A 12459-nucleotide genomic window follows, 5' to 3' on the forward strand; every position below is an offset into this window, starting at 1 on the left:
ACTTCCTCTTTCTTAATATCTACATGCTCAAGCTTTTCAGTCCACTGCAATTCATCCCTACACTCGCCAAGGTCCTTTTCTGTAGTGAATACTGAAGCAAAGTACTCATTAGGTACCTCTGCTATCTCCTCCTGTTCCATACACACTTTTGCACTGTCATACTTGATTGGTCCTATTCTCTCATGTGTTATCCTCTTGCTCTTCACATACTTATAGAATGTCTTGGGGTTTTCCTTAATCCTGTCCACCAAGGCCTTCTCATTGCCCCTTCTGGCTTTCCTAATTTCATTCTTAAGCATCTTCCTGCTAGCCTTATTGCTACAATATATTCGAATCTTTTAAGACCGTAAGATATAGAAGCAGAAACAGGCCATTTGACCCATCGAGTCTGCTCAACCATTCAAACGTGGGCTGATTCAAATCTTCCAGTCATCCCCATTCCCCTGCTTTCTCCCCATACCCTTTGATGCCTTGGCTAATCAAGAGGACTTACATTTATCTATGAACTTTTAGCACAGCAGTTCTATCACTTCAGAATTCTTGCTGTATGATTCAATGACTCCAACTTACTTTCCAACTGATTTGGTTATATTGCTCTCAGTTGGTAAAATATTGGATTGAAGTTTGAACACACAAAAGCAGTCATTCAAAACCAAGTTGACTATACCTTTCCTGGGGTCTTAAACCCACAGTCCAAAGGAAGCATTATACTGTATATACTGTATACTATATTAACAGGCATCTCTGGTTATGAATACAACTATAAAGAACACAAGTGTCCCAAATCCAGTAACAGAGAGCTTATATTTTATAGGATAAATTACCCGATCAACTTGCTTTTAGAAAGACCATTTACTGTGACAATTTGTGTGGCTCTACTTATTTAAAGTACAGCAGCAGCTCTGTGCATACTTAGTGTTATCTAACCTCTCTGCCAAATTATATGCTTGACCCGTGAGTTCCTCCAACAAGCTGTTTATTGCTCTATATTTGGCTATCTGCAGTGTCAAGTGGCTCTATATGTAGAGTTGATCGGCTCCACTCAGTAAATATAGTTTTAATAACAAACAGAAAATATTGAAACCCCTAATATGTCAGAGAGCACCAGTGGAGGGTGGAACAGTCAATATCCTTTCATGAGATCTTCATCATCCTGAAACATTAATTCTAAATGGTCCTCTGCAGATTGACTCGACGAAGAGCACTTCCATTATATTTTGATCCTCCTCAGAGTTAGAGCATTTACAGTGTATATTTTTGTAAATGTGAGAGGGGAGAAATATAAAGAAGGGAAAGTTTTTGCATGGAGCATAGTAGTTATCTAGAATGAGCTGCCAGAGAAGGTGACAGAGGCAGATATAATTACGTATTATATTTAAACTGCAATTAGAGAGGTACTTGGATGGGAAAAGGATTAACAGGGTACAGAACTAGTACAGGCAAATAGAGTATTCTAGTTATAGGGCATCATCGTTGGCATGGCTGAAGAAGGCCGAAAGAGCGCATTTCTGAACTGCACAAATCTAAGATTCTAAGTTTTGAATTCATACCAGTTTTGTTTTGTAAGTGGACAGTGTTCTAAAATTTATTTTAGCTGGAGTGAAATGGGCTATAGAGGCTATACTCAGGTGATGGATGGCCCTTTACCATGCCTTGCACAGAACCAGGCAGGTCTGACAATTTGCTCACTGTCCATTAAGTTTATTTGTCACAAAAGCATCCCTAACAGTCTGCACCTGAGTCTTCTACTACATTACAGATGCATGGATGTCCTCTTTGTCAGTCCCTAAACCAGATTGCCTTGCCCCACACAAGATTGCAGCCTGCTTCAGTGTGTCCTTTGCCATGACATGCATTCCTCTGAGATACTCTATATTTGTTGTGTAGCGACTAGACTCCTGTTTGTCTAGGGTGAACTGGTGTTGACCCCGCCAACTCTGTAATTGCATTGGTGTGGATACTGTGGATTGCACCCAGGTACAAGCCCACGATGGTACACGATAGGCAAGTAAATGATTACACTTTATAATTATTTCTCGGTGATGGGTTAGTAGAAACAAATAAAATAAAGGCGCCAAATCAGTAAATGTTATCAGTTCTGTGCACTAATAATTCGTTGGAGGTCACGAAATTCGACATCCGTTCCTCCCCTCGATCTCCTCCGAACTCCGTCGACCCTCGACTGGGATCACTCCTGGTGATCTACCAGAGCGCTCGACTCACGTCCAACCTCTTCTCTTCTCCTCCGCCAAAAGCCCACGCTTCTCCTCCAGTTCCCGCACATACAGATAGAATAACATGACTTCCATTGGCTAGCAAGTGAATAATCACTAATTATAACCCAAACATGCCGCTACAGAGAACCCCTTACTCAGCAGTTATCAATACAGAGAAGCCATTTTGCCAGCCTTAACAATTAACATTACAATGAGTATTACTGAGAACCCTACATTCTTCCCCCACTGAATTTAGTCATGCCCTCATGACGTTCAAATAATTTGCCATCCCTTCATGCAAAACACAAAGCCCAATCCAAGTGTAGAAAGCAGTGACATAACTCCCCAAAACAGTGGAGACCACACCCTATTCCCCAGGTGCTACAGAGGCCAACCTCTCTGGGGGGTTCCTACTTCTCTGAGACCTGCGTACCCCCTCTCCTAGCTCTTCCACCTCAGCCACTACAGGGGACCCTTGGGAGCGATGTGGTGAACCCTCCCACGAGCGGTCACTCAAACCTCTCTGCACTCTGGAACCGTCTGCCTCTCGTTCAAGCTCCACATCCTTTCCTTCAGAGCCCTGCGGTACCACCGACTGCCCATCACTAATACCCCCTTACCCCATCTAACCCAGTGGGGGAATGGCCAGGAGTCTCTTCCTCCATCATGGGGGCATCAGCGAACGGCAACAGGAACCAGTCATCTGAATCATCATCCTCCGAATCAGTAACCCCCACAGGGACTGGGCCCGGGCCTGTCTCTTCCGGGGTGGGCTTTTCTGTCGCCCCGTGGGTGTGCAGAGTCCTTGTACTAGATGCAGCCGCCATGTCAGGCTCCCGCTCTACCTGTACATCTTGTCCCAGGGGCAACAGGTGATCCCGATGGAGAATCTTGACAAGCCCCTTTCCATCCTCGGGCCGCACCCGGAAGACCGGTAAATTTGGCATCTGACTCTCCACCACATAGGGCGTGGCTGCCCAGCGATCAGCCAATTTGTGCTTTCCAGGTAATCCCAGATTCCTTGTGAGTACAAGGTCTCCCAGTAGGAGTTGAGAGAACTTTACTTTCTGGTCATACCTCCTCTTATTTCCCTGATTCTGCCAGGCGGCCGCCTCCCCAGCCAACTCGTAAGCCCTTTTCAGCTCTCTCCTCATATCAGACACATACTTCAAGTAAGGCTTCTGCGACACCTCACCCGCATCAGTCCTGAAACAGAAGTCAATGGGCAACCTTGCCTCGCACCCAAACATAACATAATAGGGCGAGTATCCAGTAGCTTCGTTGTGCGTACAGTTGTAACAGTGAACCAGATGCCCAATATGCCGACTGCATCTGCTCTTTTTACTGATCTCCACAGTCCCGAGCATGTCTAGCAATGTCCGATTAAACCTCTCCGGCTGGAGATCGCCCTGCGGATGATAGGGCGTGGTCCTCGATTTCTTAACCCCCAGCATGCCCAGTAACTCATAGATGAGCTTACTTTCAAAGTCCCGTCCCTGGTCATTATGTATCCACCAGGGAAGGCCATAATGCACAGAATACTTCTCCCATAGCACTTTTGCCACCGCAGTCGCCCTCTGATCCTTGGTAAGAAAAGCTTGAGCATACCTGGTGTAGTGGTCCGTGATGACTAAGACATTCGCAGTGTTTCTGGCATCGGGTTCTATGGCCAGGAAATCCATACACTCCAGGTCCAAAGCCCTGCACTCTGCAAGTGTGACAAAGGAGCAGCCTGCCCAGGTAGTGTCTTCCGGCATATGCAACGAACGCAGGACTTGCAGTACTCTTCAACCTCCGACTTCATTCGGGGCCAGTAAAACCAGTCCTTGAGCAATCCATAGGTCTTTTCCACCCCCAAATGTCCAGAGTCGTCATGAAGTGACTTCAACACAACCTTCTGATACTTCTCCAGCAGGACCAGCTGCCAGTGCCGAGGTCGGTCTGGGGGTGATGTTACCTGGTATAAAATTTGGTTCTTCAACCTCAACCGAAGCCATTCTCTCAGTAACAGAGACACTGAAACCTGTTTTGCCTTCTCCGCCCATGTCACATCCCCCTCTTCAACAGCGTGCCAAACAGGACCAATGCCTCAATGGGGCACTATGCATCACCGTCACCGGGAACAAATGCACCAAGGGCATCCCTCGCTTAAAGGTGAATTCCCTTTCCGTGGTCTTCCTGACGATCACCACCATCCTGCGTGCCTGTATCACTGAGGACTTCTGCAACTCACCAGCACCCCAGCTGGAAATCTTCATTCCCCCTCGAGATCCTCCGGGCGTCCACTGAAAGGGCTTCACCCTCAGGCACCCTGGGGAATCTGGGGGTCCCCATCACTCTCGCTACTTCCCTTGGATGTACCAGTCTGGGCTTCAACTGGGCAAACCACATAGTTCCTTTTTTAAATTCCGTGTCCAGCCTAGTGCGGCCACACACTTCCTTAAAAGCATCTTGAAACTCTGGATGTACCGACAGGGTCTCCAAAAAGTCCTCACCTGCCTGCTCCTTGCAGGACCCCAGGAGTCTCCGTACAATAGGGTGTTGGTCCCCACCAGGATGGATACACCCCCAGTCTCAACAGGGGTCTGGGCAAACCAGCACCAAGGCCTCATGAGCTGCTGACACTCCCACCTCGACCTCCAAGAACTCCAGCTGCATTGACAGATAACCATCATACTGGTAATCACCAGAGCTGATACCCCAAATCTCCAGTGCACTGAAGGGTGTCAAGGGTAAATGCTGCAAATACTGATCGTAGAATGAGCGGTACAGCAATGTGACTAGCGACCCAGTGTCGAGTATGGCTTTTGCATTTATTCCCACTATCTGAATCGACATGCTGGATCAGGGTCCCACCAATCCTTCTGGGATTGAGTCTTTTCCTCCCGGGGGTCCCGTGGCACATTGTTGGGAATGTATTTTCCCAGAGACTCCAGGCCGTTCCCTTACAGGGTCTCTTCTAAGTTTCCCGACCTCTCTCCTTGCTGGGGCACACATGGACTCGCTCTCCCAGGGGCCCCCTGCCGGTCGCATTCCTGCCTGAAGTGCCCCTCTTCCCCACAGTTATAACATACATCTCATCTCACAGGACCCCGGCCTCCCACGAGCTGTTATGCAGTCCATCCTTTCAGGGAAGGGCCCTCTCTGCTAGTCCTTTCACGCGGAGGAACCCCTCCTGCCGTGACCCCCTTTACTATTTCCCGAGTGGAGCTGGCCCCAGTCACTTCACCACAAGGGGCTACTATCGAGGACTGCACCGTACTAACAGAGCCCTTATCCGATTCCACTGCGTCCTGCTCCTCCCTCACCTCTCTGAGCAACTGAACGAAGGACGGGCGGGGGGGTTGCGTTCTACGGGACTGCCGGAGACCCATGGCAATTATGTCATTCCTCTGTGCGCCCCTGGCTACCTGGTCTATCCTTATCCGATCCACATCAGTTCCCGAAATGACCCCCCAGCGCCTCAAACAATTTCGCCGTCTCTCTATCCAGAAAAGATACTCAGAAAGCTTTTCCCCTTTCTCCTGACGCAGGCTCCGAAGCCCCCCTAAAAGCTCCACCGTGCTTCCCGTCAGACCAAAAGCCTCCTCTAATGCTTTTAGATACTCAGTCAGAGAAGCATAAGGTTGATTAACTTCCACCCCTCTTACTACCTCATCCGCCACACCCCTCAAACATTTAACAAATCGGTGTCTCTTTTCTTCCTCAGAGCACTGCCACTCACCTAGCAGCTGAGATACGTGCTCTATCCATGTCTCGTAATTGTCTTCCCCTTCGGGGATGAGAGTTCTCCTCGAGAAAACTCTCAACTTCTGATGAGGACCTGCTGCCTTGTTCAGCAGGGAGTTAATGGCTGAGGCCAACTCGAAGCCCTCACCCTTCCGTGGGGGATGGGGACTAAGTAAATCTTCCAAATCTGACCACTCCCTTACTTCATCCCTCAGAAACAATAGGACCCGATCTCTAAAATCTCTGCCCCCAGCGTCAGGCAAATCCTCTGGTGTCCCATCAAACCCTTCCCCTGTGACAATGTGCACGCCCCACTGCCCCGCCTCATCGGGGTCACCGATAGATGCTGGCAGTCCCGCTGCCGTGACATCAGCACCGGTCTGAACTAACACAAAGCCGGCCTCCGCCATTTTACCAAAGTTTCTGGCTACGATTTCAACTTTACCTACAGCTTTTACTGTACTGAACCATCAATTAACACTTCCTCCGAGGTACGCATATTCACCCCACTTAATATGCTGGCATGATTCCTCGATCTCACACCAGTGTTCAATCTTACCCGGGTCCATCTCCATTAGTTTAACCTGGGAAAATTACACAGTATCTGTCAAAATTCAAATCTGGGACAGGCAACCCACAATGTAGTGACTATGCCCCACTAGACTCCCGTTTGTCTAGGGTAAACTGGTGTTGACCCCTCTAACTCTGTAATCGCGTTGGTGTGGATACTGTGTGGTTGCACCCAGGTACAAGCCCACGACATAAAATATCAGACAGTACATGATAGGTTAGTAAATGATTACACTTTATAATTGTTTCTCGGTGATGGGTTAGTAGAAACAAATAAAATAAAGGCACCAAATCAGTAAATTTTATCAATTCTGTGCACAAATAATTTGTTGGAGCTCACGAAATGGGGTATCCGTTCCTCCCCTCAATCTCCTCTGAACTCCATCGACCCTCAGCTGGGATCACTCCCAGTGATCTACCAGAGCGCTCGACTCACGTTCAACCTCTTCTCTTCTCCTCCGTCAAAAGCCTGCGCTTCTCCTCCAGTTCCCGCACATACAGAGAGAATAAAATGACTTTCATTGGCTAGCAAATGACTAATCACTAATTATAACCCAAATATGTTGCTACAGAGAACCCCTTACTCATCAGTTAACAGTACAGAGAAGCCATTTTGTCAGCCTTAACAATTAACATTACAATGAGTATAACTGAGAACCCTGCAATTGTTTATCACTCTGGACTGTCAGGAAGGATATTGCATTTTGGTCATTGTCATCATCATCATCACTTTCTGTCTTCTCTCTACACTCTTCCTTCTTGTTCTTCCCGTTCTTCCAGCTTTATATTCTTCCTTTAGAGTCAGAGAGTACTACAGCACAGGAACACATGCAGCAGCCCATCAAGTCCACACCAATTTGTTATTCCATCTAGTTCCATTGACCTGCACCTGGACTATATCCCTTCATATCCCTACCATCCGTATACTTAACCAAATTTCCCATGAACGCTGCAGTCGAACCCATATCCATCACTTCCTCTGGCCGCTTGTTCCACACTTGCAACACCCTCTGAGTGAAAAAGTTCATCCTCAGTTTCCCCTTAAATGTTTCACCTTTCATCCTTAACTTATGACGTATAGTTTCTGGAGGATGTTGGGATAACAGAGAAGTGTTCCTCACACCTGTTCAAACTACACAGGAAACACCTTTGCAGTAATGGAACAGCACATATGGCAATGAAAGGTGGGGTGTTGCAGACCAATTCAAACAGTAAATACAAATAAGTATTGCTCATGAGAATCCCTCATTGATTCTATACAGCTTCGGATGAAGAGATAGCTCAACCTGGTGGAGCCTTGGTTCATGAAGAAGGATGGCTTCCACCAGCCTGGAGGAATACTGCATTCACAAAAGGCCCTGCCTGTGGAGTGGTTTTCCCCAAGCCCTCATTGTTTAAGGCTGCACAGAGGAGATGAAGGATGCTCATTGATTGTTACATCATTTTAACACTGTAGGCTTGTATGGCTCTAACAGAAGTGAATTGGCGTACTGGAGTCACTGTACCCTTTAAGATATTTGAGGCTTCAACAGGCAAATCCTCTAGGAGAGTTGAGGATTATAGAGCATGCGAAGAAAACCAAGATCAAATCAATCCTTACAGGTAGAGCAGATTTGAGGAGATGAAAGCCCATCTCCCGCTCCTAATTCTTAACGGGTGAGCTGCACTTGGACCCTGTATCTGCAGATACAAAATTATGCCACAACTTTTCCAGGTATTAAACTACAATTTACCATTTGCTATTCTTGAAAACAAAACTCTGTCTGCTTTGACTGTCAAAAAAGTGGCAAGTCTTAAATCTTTCTGAACCAAGCATAAAAAGCTAGTAGGGTCTTGGATGGAGGAATAGTTGAAATAGAATTTAAAAGTGTCCCTAACTGAAAAGTATGTGACCGATTTCTTTATTTATTAACTTCTGAGATGTGTGCATCCTATCAAGGGCAAAATTTATTGTCCATCCCTAGTTGCCCTAGAGAAAGCAATGATAAGGCATCTTCTTGCTGTGGGTTTCTGTCCTTCTGGTATATATATTCCCACAATGTTGTCAGGAGATTAAAGATCGAAGCCAGAGTGATGAAGGAGCAATGATATATGTCTAAGTTAGTGGTGCACGTTGAAGGGGAACATACACCTATGGTCCTTGTCTTTCTTGGTGGAAGGAATCATTGTTTTGGAAAGCGTAATCAGTTGGGTCTAGATGAGTAAATCCAAAGTATTTTGCAGATGCAACAAATATTATTCCTATTTAACATCCAAGAACATTTTTCACAAAAAAACTAGACTTAGTCCAGCAAATATAAATTGCATGCCAAAGAATGGAAGGAAATCACATAGACAACAGCCAAATAAATCACATGTTTCCCTAAGTAAGTTTATCTGTGTTCCAAGACAAGAAAATAGCAGGAAGAATGACAATATTGCAAACTTTTACTGCTTTTTCTTTTAAGATATAGAAATAGAATTAGGCCATTTGGCCCATCAAGTCTGCTTCACAGACTTTTTTTTTCTTTTCAGAGCTTTGCAAGAATAAATAAACAAAATTGTACTGGCAAAGGCCCGTTGGCTCCCCAAAAATCTCCTATTGAATTGTTCAATATGGTAAATAGCAATTCAATGTTGTCCATCACATGGATAAACACACGGAATGAAGATAAAAAAAAGGTAGAAACGAGTGGAAAAATTCGGGAGAAAGTACTATGAAATTGCTTTTTAATATTTCTAGACATTTGAAACCAGTCTGGAAGAATGTCATAATCTATTAATTTTTTTTGAAGTGTGATCACTGCTCAATCAAAAACAGCTCCAGTTCCCACTTGAAGGAAGCCAGTGAAGAGAGTTCATGAACAACTGACTCAACTTATCTATCCTAAAGATCAATGGGACACAGGAGACTTGGATACTGGGATCTGGAGCAAGAAACAAGATTCTGGATGAGCTCAGTGCGTCAGCAGCATCTGTGGAGAGAAAGAGGCAATTGACGCTTCGGGTTGAAACTCTTCATCACAAATCTGGATATGGATGATACATCCAAAAATTGAGAGCTTTGATTCCTCCTAAGCAGTGGATTTGATTTCTTCAAACACATTCTCAACTGGAACATGATGGGCTGACTTTTGCAGTCTGCTGCTGACATTGATAAAGAGAGCACAGAAATCATTGTCAACTTGAACAGACATTATGCTATTTCAACCATGGCAATGTGTGGGTGAAAAGGTTGCATTACAGAGGGCAGCTGAGATTGATTGATTTATTTATTTATTGATTGGGATATGCTGTGGAATAGGCCCTTCCAGCTTTTTGAGTTGTGCCGCCCAGCAATCCCCCAATTTATTCCTAGCTTAATCACAATCTACAATGGCCAATTAATTTATCAGCCGGTATGTCTTTGGACTGTGGGAGGAAACCTGAACAACCGGAGGAAACCGATGCAGACACAGGGAGAACGTACAAACTCCTTATAGGCATTGGCAGGAATTGACCCTGTGTCACTTGTACTCTAAAGCATTCTGCTAACCACTATGCTACAGTGCTGCTGAGTCTTACTTACAAATTATTTAGCAATAGGCTAGGGTGTTCAGACCTCTATTGAATATACAATTTCCAATATTTCCAGGAATGTACAAAAGCTCACAAAATTATTCAAAAGTTTTAAAAGCTCTAAAATAAATTTAAACACTTTGTAAATATCTGAATTAGAAAGTCCTTGATGAAATTTTCTATAAAAACTGTTTGGAAGGATTTAAAAAATCTTTGAAGATTAACGAGTAAGTTAAAGCTTTTTTAAAATTTTTAAGCTGGTTTCTTATTGCTGTTCTCTTGCATTAAAACCAATGGGAAGATATTTCTTGTGGCTTCTCAAACCAGGCAGAGAATCATTGGGGGATGCTTGAGGTAATAGACAGTTGGATTAAATTCTTACTGAGCATTCTACGTCCCAATGATATTGAAATTTGGTAAGCAATTCTTGATCTTTGTGTTCAAAAGTATTTGGGAAATCCTTAAGTTTCTGGGAAAGAATGGCGAATGATAGATATTTCTTTCATCAGAACCAGACCATTTATTTCATTATCTTATAAAGCTCAATCAAGTTAGAGGTTTTCTCTGAAGTGCAGAGTTCCCACATTTCAAATGCTTGAAGATAATTATGACTTGTCACTGCAAGGAAATTAGAAATAGATGCAGCATTCTACATGACATCTGAACTACCCTTTGGAAAAGGATAAAATAATTTACTTTTTAAAATTATTCATCTTAGCAGTTTTGCTCTAAAGAGATCCATCTGTGACTATGTCTACGTCTTTCCAGCCAGTCCTTCCAGGAATATGCAGCCCACAAAAGACTATAAGACATATACATAGCAGGTATATATTTTTCTCATTCAAAATGTAAGATGTAACCAGATCAGATTTATAACCACATGTGAATTTAATTTCTTGAGATTGTTTCAAGACAAGCTGCCAAATGAAATGATGCATTTGATATCATTTTCATATGGAAACTATAAACATTTCTTGATCCTATGTCAGAGAATCCAGCCCAAAGAGTCAAACAGAAGTGAATGGTTTTCAATACCCATCCTTTCTTATGTTTATACTTCAAATTCCGAAATCACCGGAATTTAATTGAGTCATCCAGATTCAGCTGTGTAAGTCTATAGTTCTCCTTCCACTTTTGCATTAGACAAACATTCGCTGGACTTTGAGTTACCTGAGAAATTGCAAAATCAAAAGCTCAATTTGTGGTTATGAATTTTAATAAAAGGGAAAATTTTACCGATTGCTGATTGTGTTAGATGGTTGATACACATTGGAAACAAATGGAACAGTTTTCACAAAAGATTTCCAGAGCAGTATTGCCTGATTTTTAATCATATGTAGGACATGGGCATTTCTGCAGACTTCAGCAGTTGCTTCCATTCTCAAATGTCTTTCAATTTACTGGCTTGTCACGCATTGGGCAAGTCAGCTAAGAATGATAGATCTAGTTCCCTGAAGGATGTAAATGAACAAGATGGAGAGAGACTGCAGATGATAGAATCTGAAGCAAGATGCTCAATGGGTCAGGTAGCAACTGTGGAGGGAAATTTGCAGTCAACATTTCAAGTTGTGATCCTTTATTTGGACTGAAAGATAGCAGGAAGATATAGAATGGTGAGGGGAAGAGGTGCTGCAAACGCTGGCAAGTGATAGGTGGATCCAATTACTGCCGCTCTCTTTAAGGAGTCTGCACTTGCTCTCCGTGACTGTGTGGGTTTCCTCCAGGTGTTCTGGTTTCCTTCCACAGTCCAATAGTAGAGCTACTAGGACTTGATGTTTCAATCCCTATGGTAAGTTGGCACTCTCGATGTTGGCAGTGGGTTTGGAGCGGTGACAAGGAGGGAGGGTAGGTATGTCATCGGGGTCATCGGGTGGGCACCCTCTTTCCTTGACGTTTCGTTGATAAGCCCACGACGTCTCCAGAGGGCTCAACGGTGCTACCTGGCGTCCCAGATACACCTCCCTCAGTTCCATACCCTCCTGTCTTCATCTTGCAGCACAGTCGTTGTCTTTCCTTTTAATCCAAATCCAATTGCTGCTTTCTTCTGCTGCGTTTGACAAGGGCTTGATTGCTTGTTGGAGGGAGTGACCCCTCACCCCCATCTTCTTCAATACACTGGTCATAGATGTAGCAACGAGTTCATCCCTGCATCCCACTTCTACAGGGAAAATCTTGGTAATCTTGGTCTTCCAGCCATTCTGGGCAGCTTCAGCTGCCAGTTCAGAGTACTTGGTCTTTTTCCTCTCATAAGCTTCTTCAACATGATCTTCCCATGGTACTGTCAATTCCACAACATATGCCAGCTTGGCTGTTGTGGACCACAGGACCATGTCTGGCCGGAGTGTTGTAGCTGCAATGTCTGGGGGAAACACAAGCTTTTTTTCCAAGTCCACGTCCATTTTCCAAT

At 44.5% G+C, this 12459-nt stretch overlaps 1 protein-coding gene across 1 annotated transcript; it reads right to left on the reverse strand.

The window, feature by feature from the left end:
* Window positions 1-5326: 5326 nt before the first annotated feature.
* Window positions 5327-6355, reverse strand: LOC134356394 (paraneoplastic antigen Ma1 homolog). Its single transcript, XM_063067327.1, has one exon. The coding sequence runs from the start codon at window positions 6353-6355 to the stop codon at window positions 5327-5329; it is 1029 nt and encodes a 342-aa protein (XP_062923397.1).
* Between the last annotated feature and the right edge of the window lie 6104 nt (window positions 6356-12459).

Source organism: Mobula hypostoma, chromosome 14 (assembly GCF_963921235.1).
Source record: "Mobula hypostoma chromosome 14, sMobHyp1.1, whole genome shotgun sequence".
In the NCBI taxonomy this organism is placed as follows: domain Eukaryota; kingdom Metazoa; phylum Chordata; class Chondrichthyes; order Myliobatiformes; family Myliobatidae; genus Mobula; species Mobula hypostoma.

Coding starts and splice junctions, on each gene's coding strand:
- LOC134356394 (XM_063067327.1), bottom strand. CDS start 6,355: ATGGCGGAGGCCGGCTTTGTGTTAGTTCAGACCGGTGCTGATGTCACG.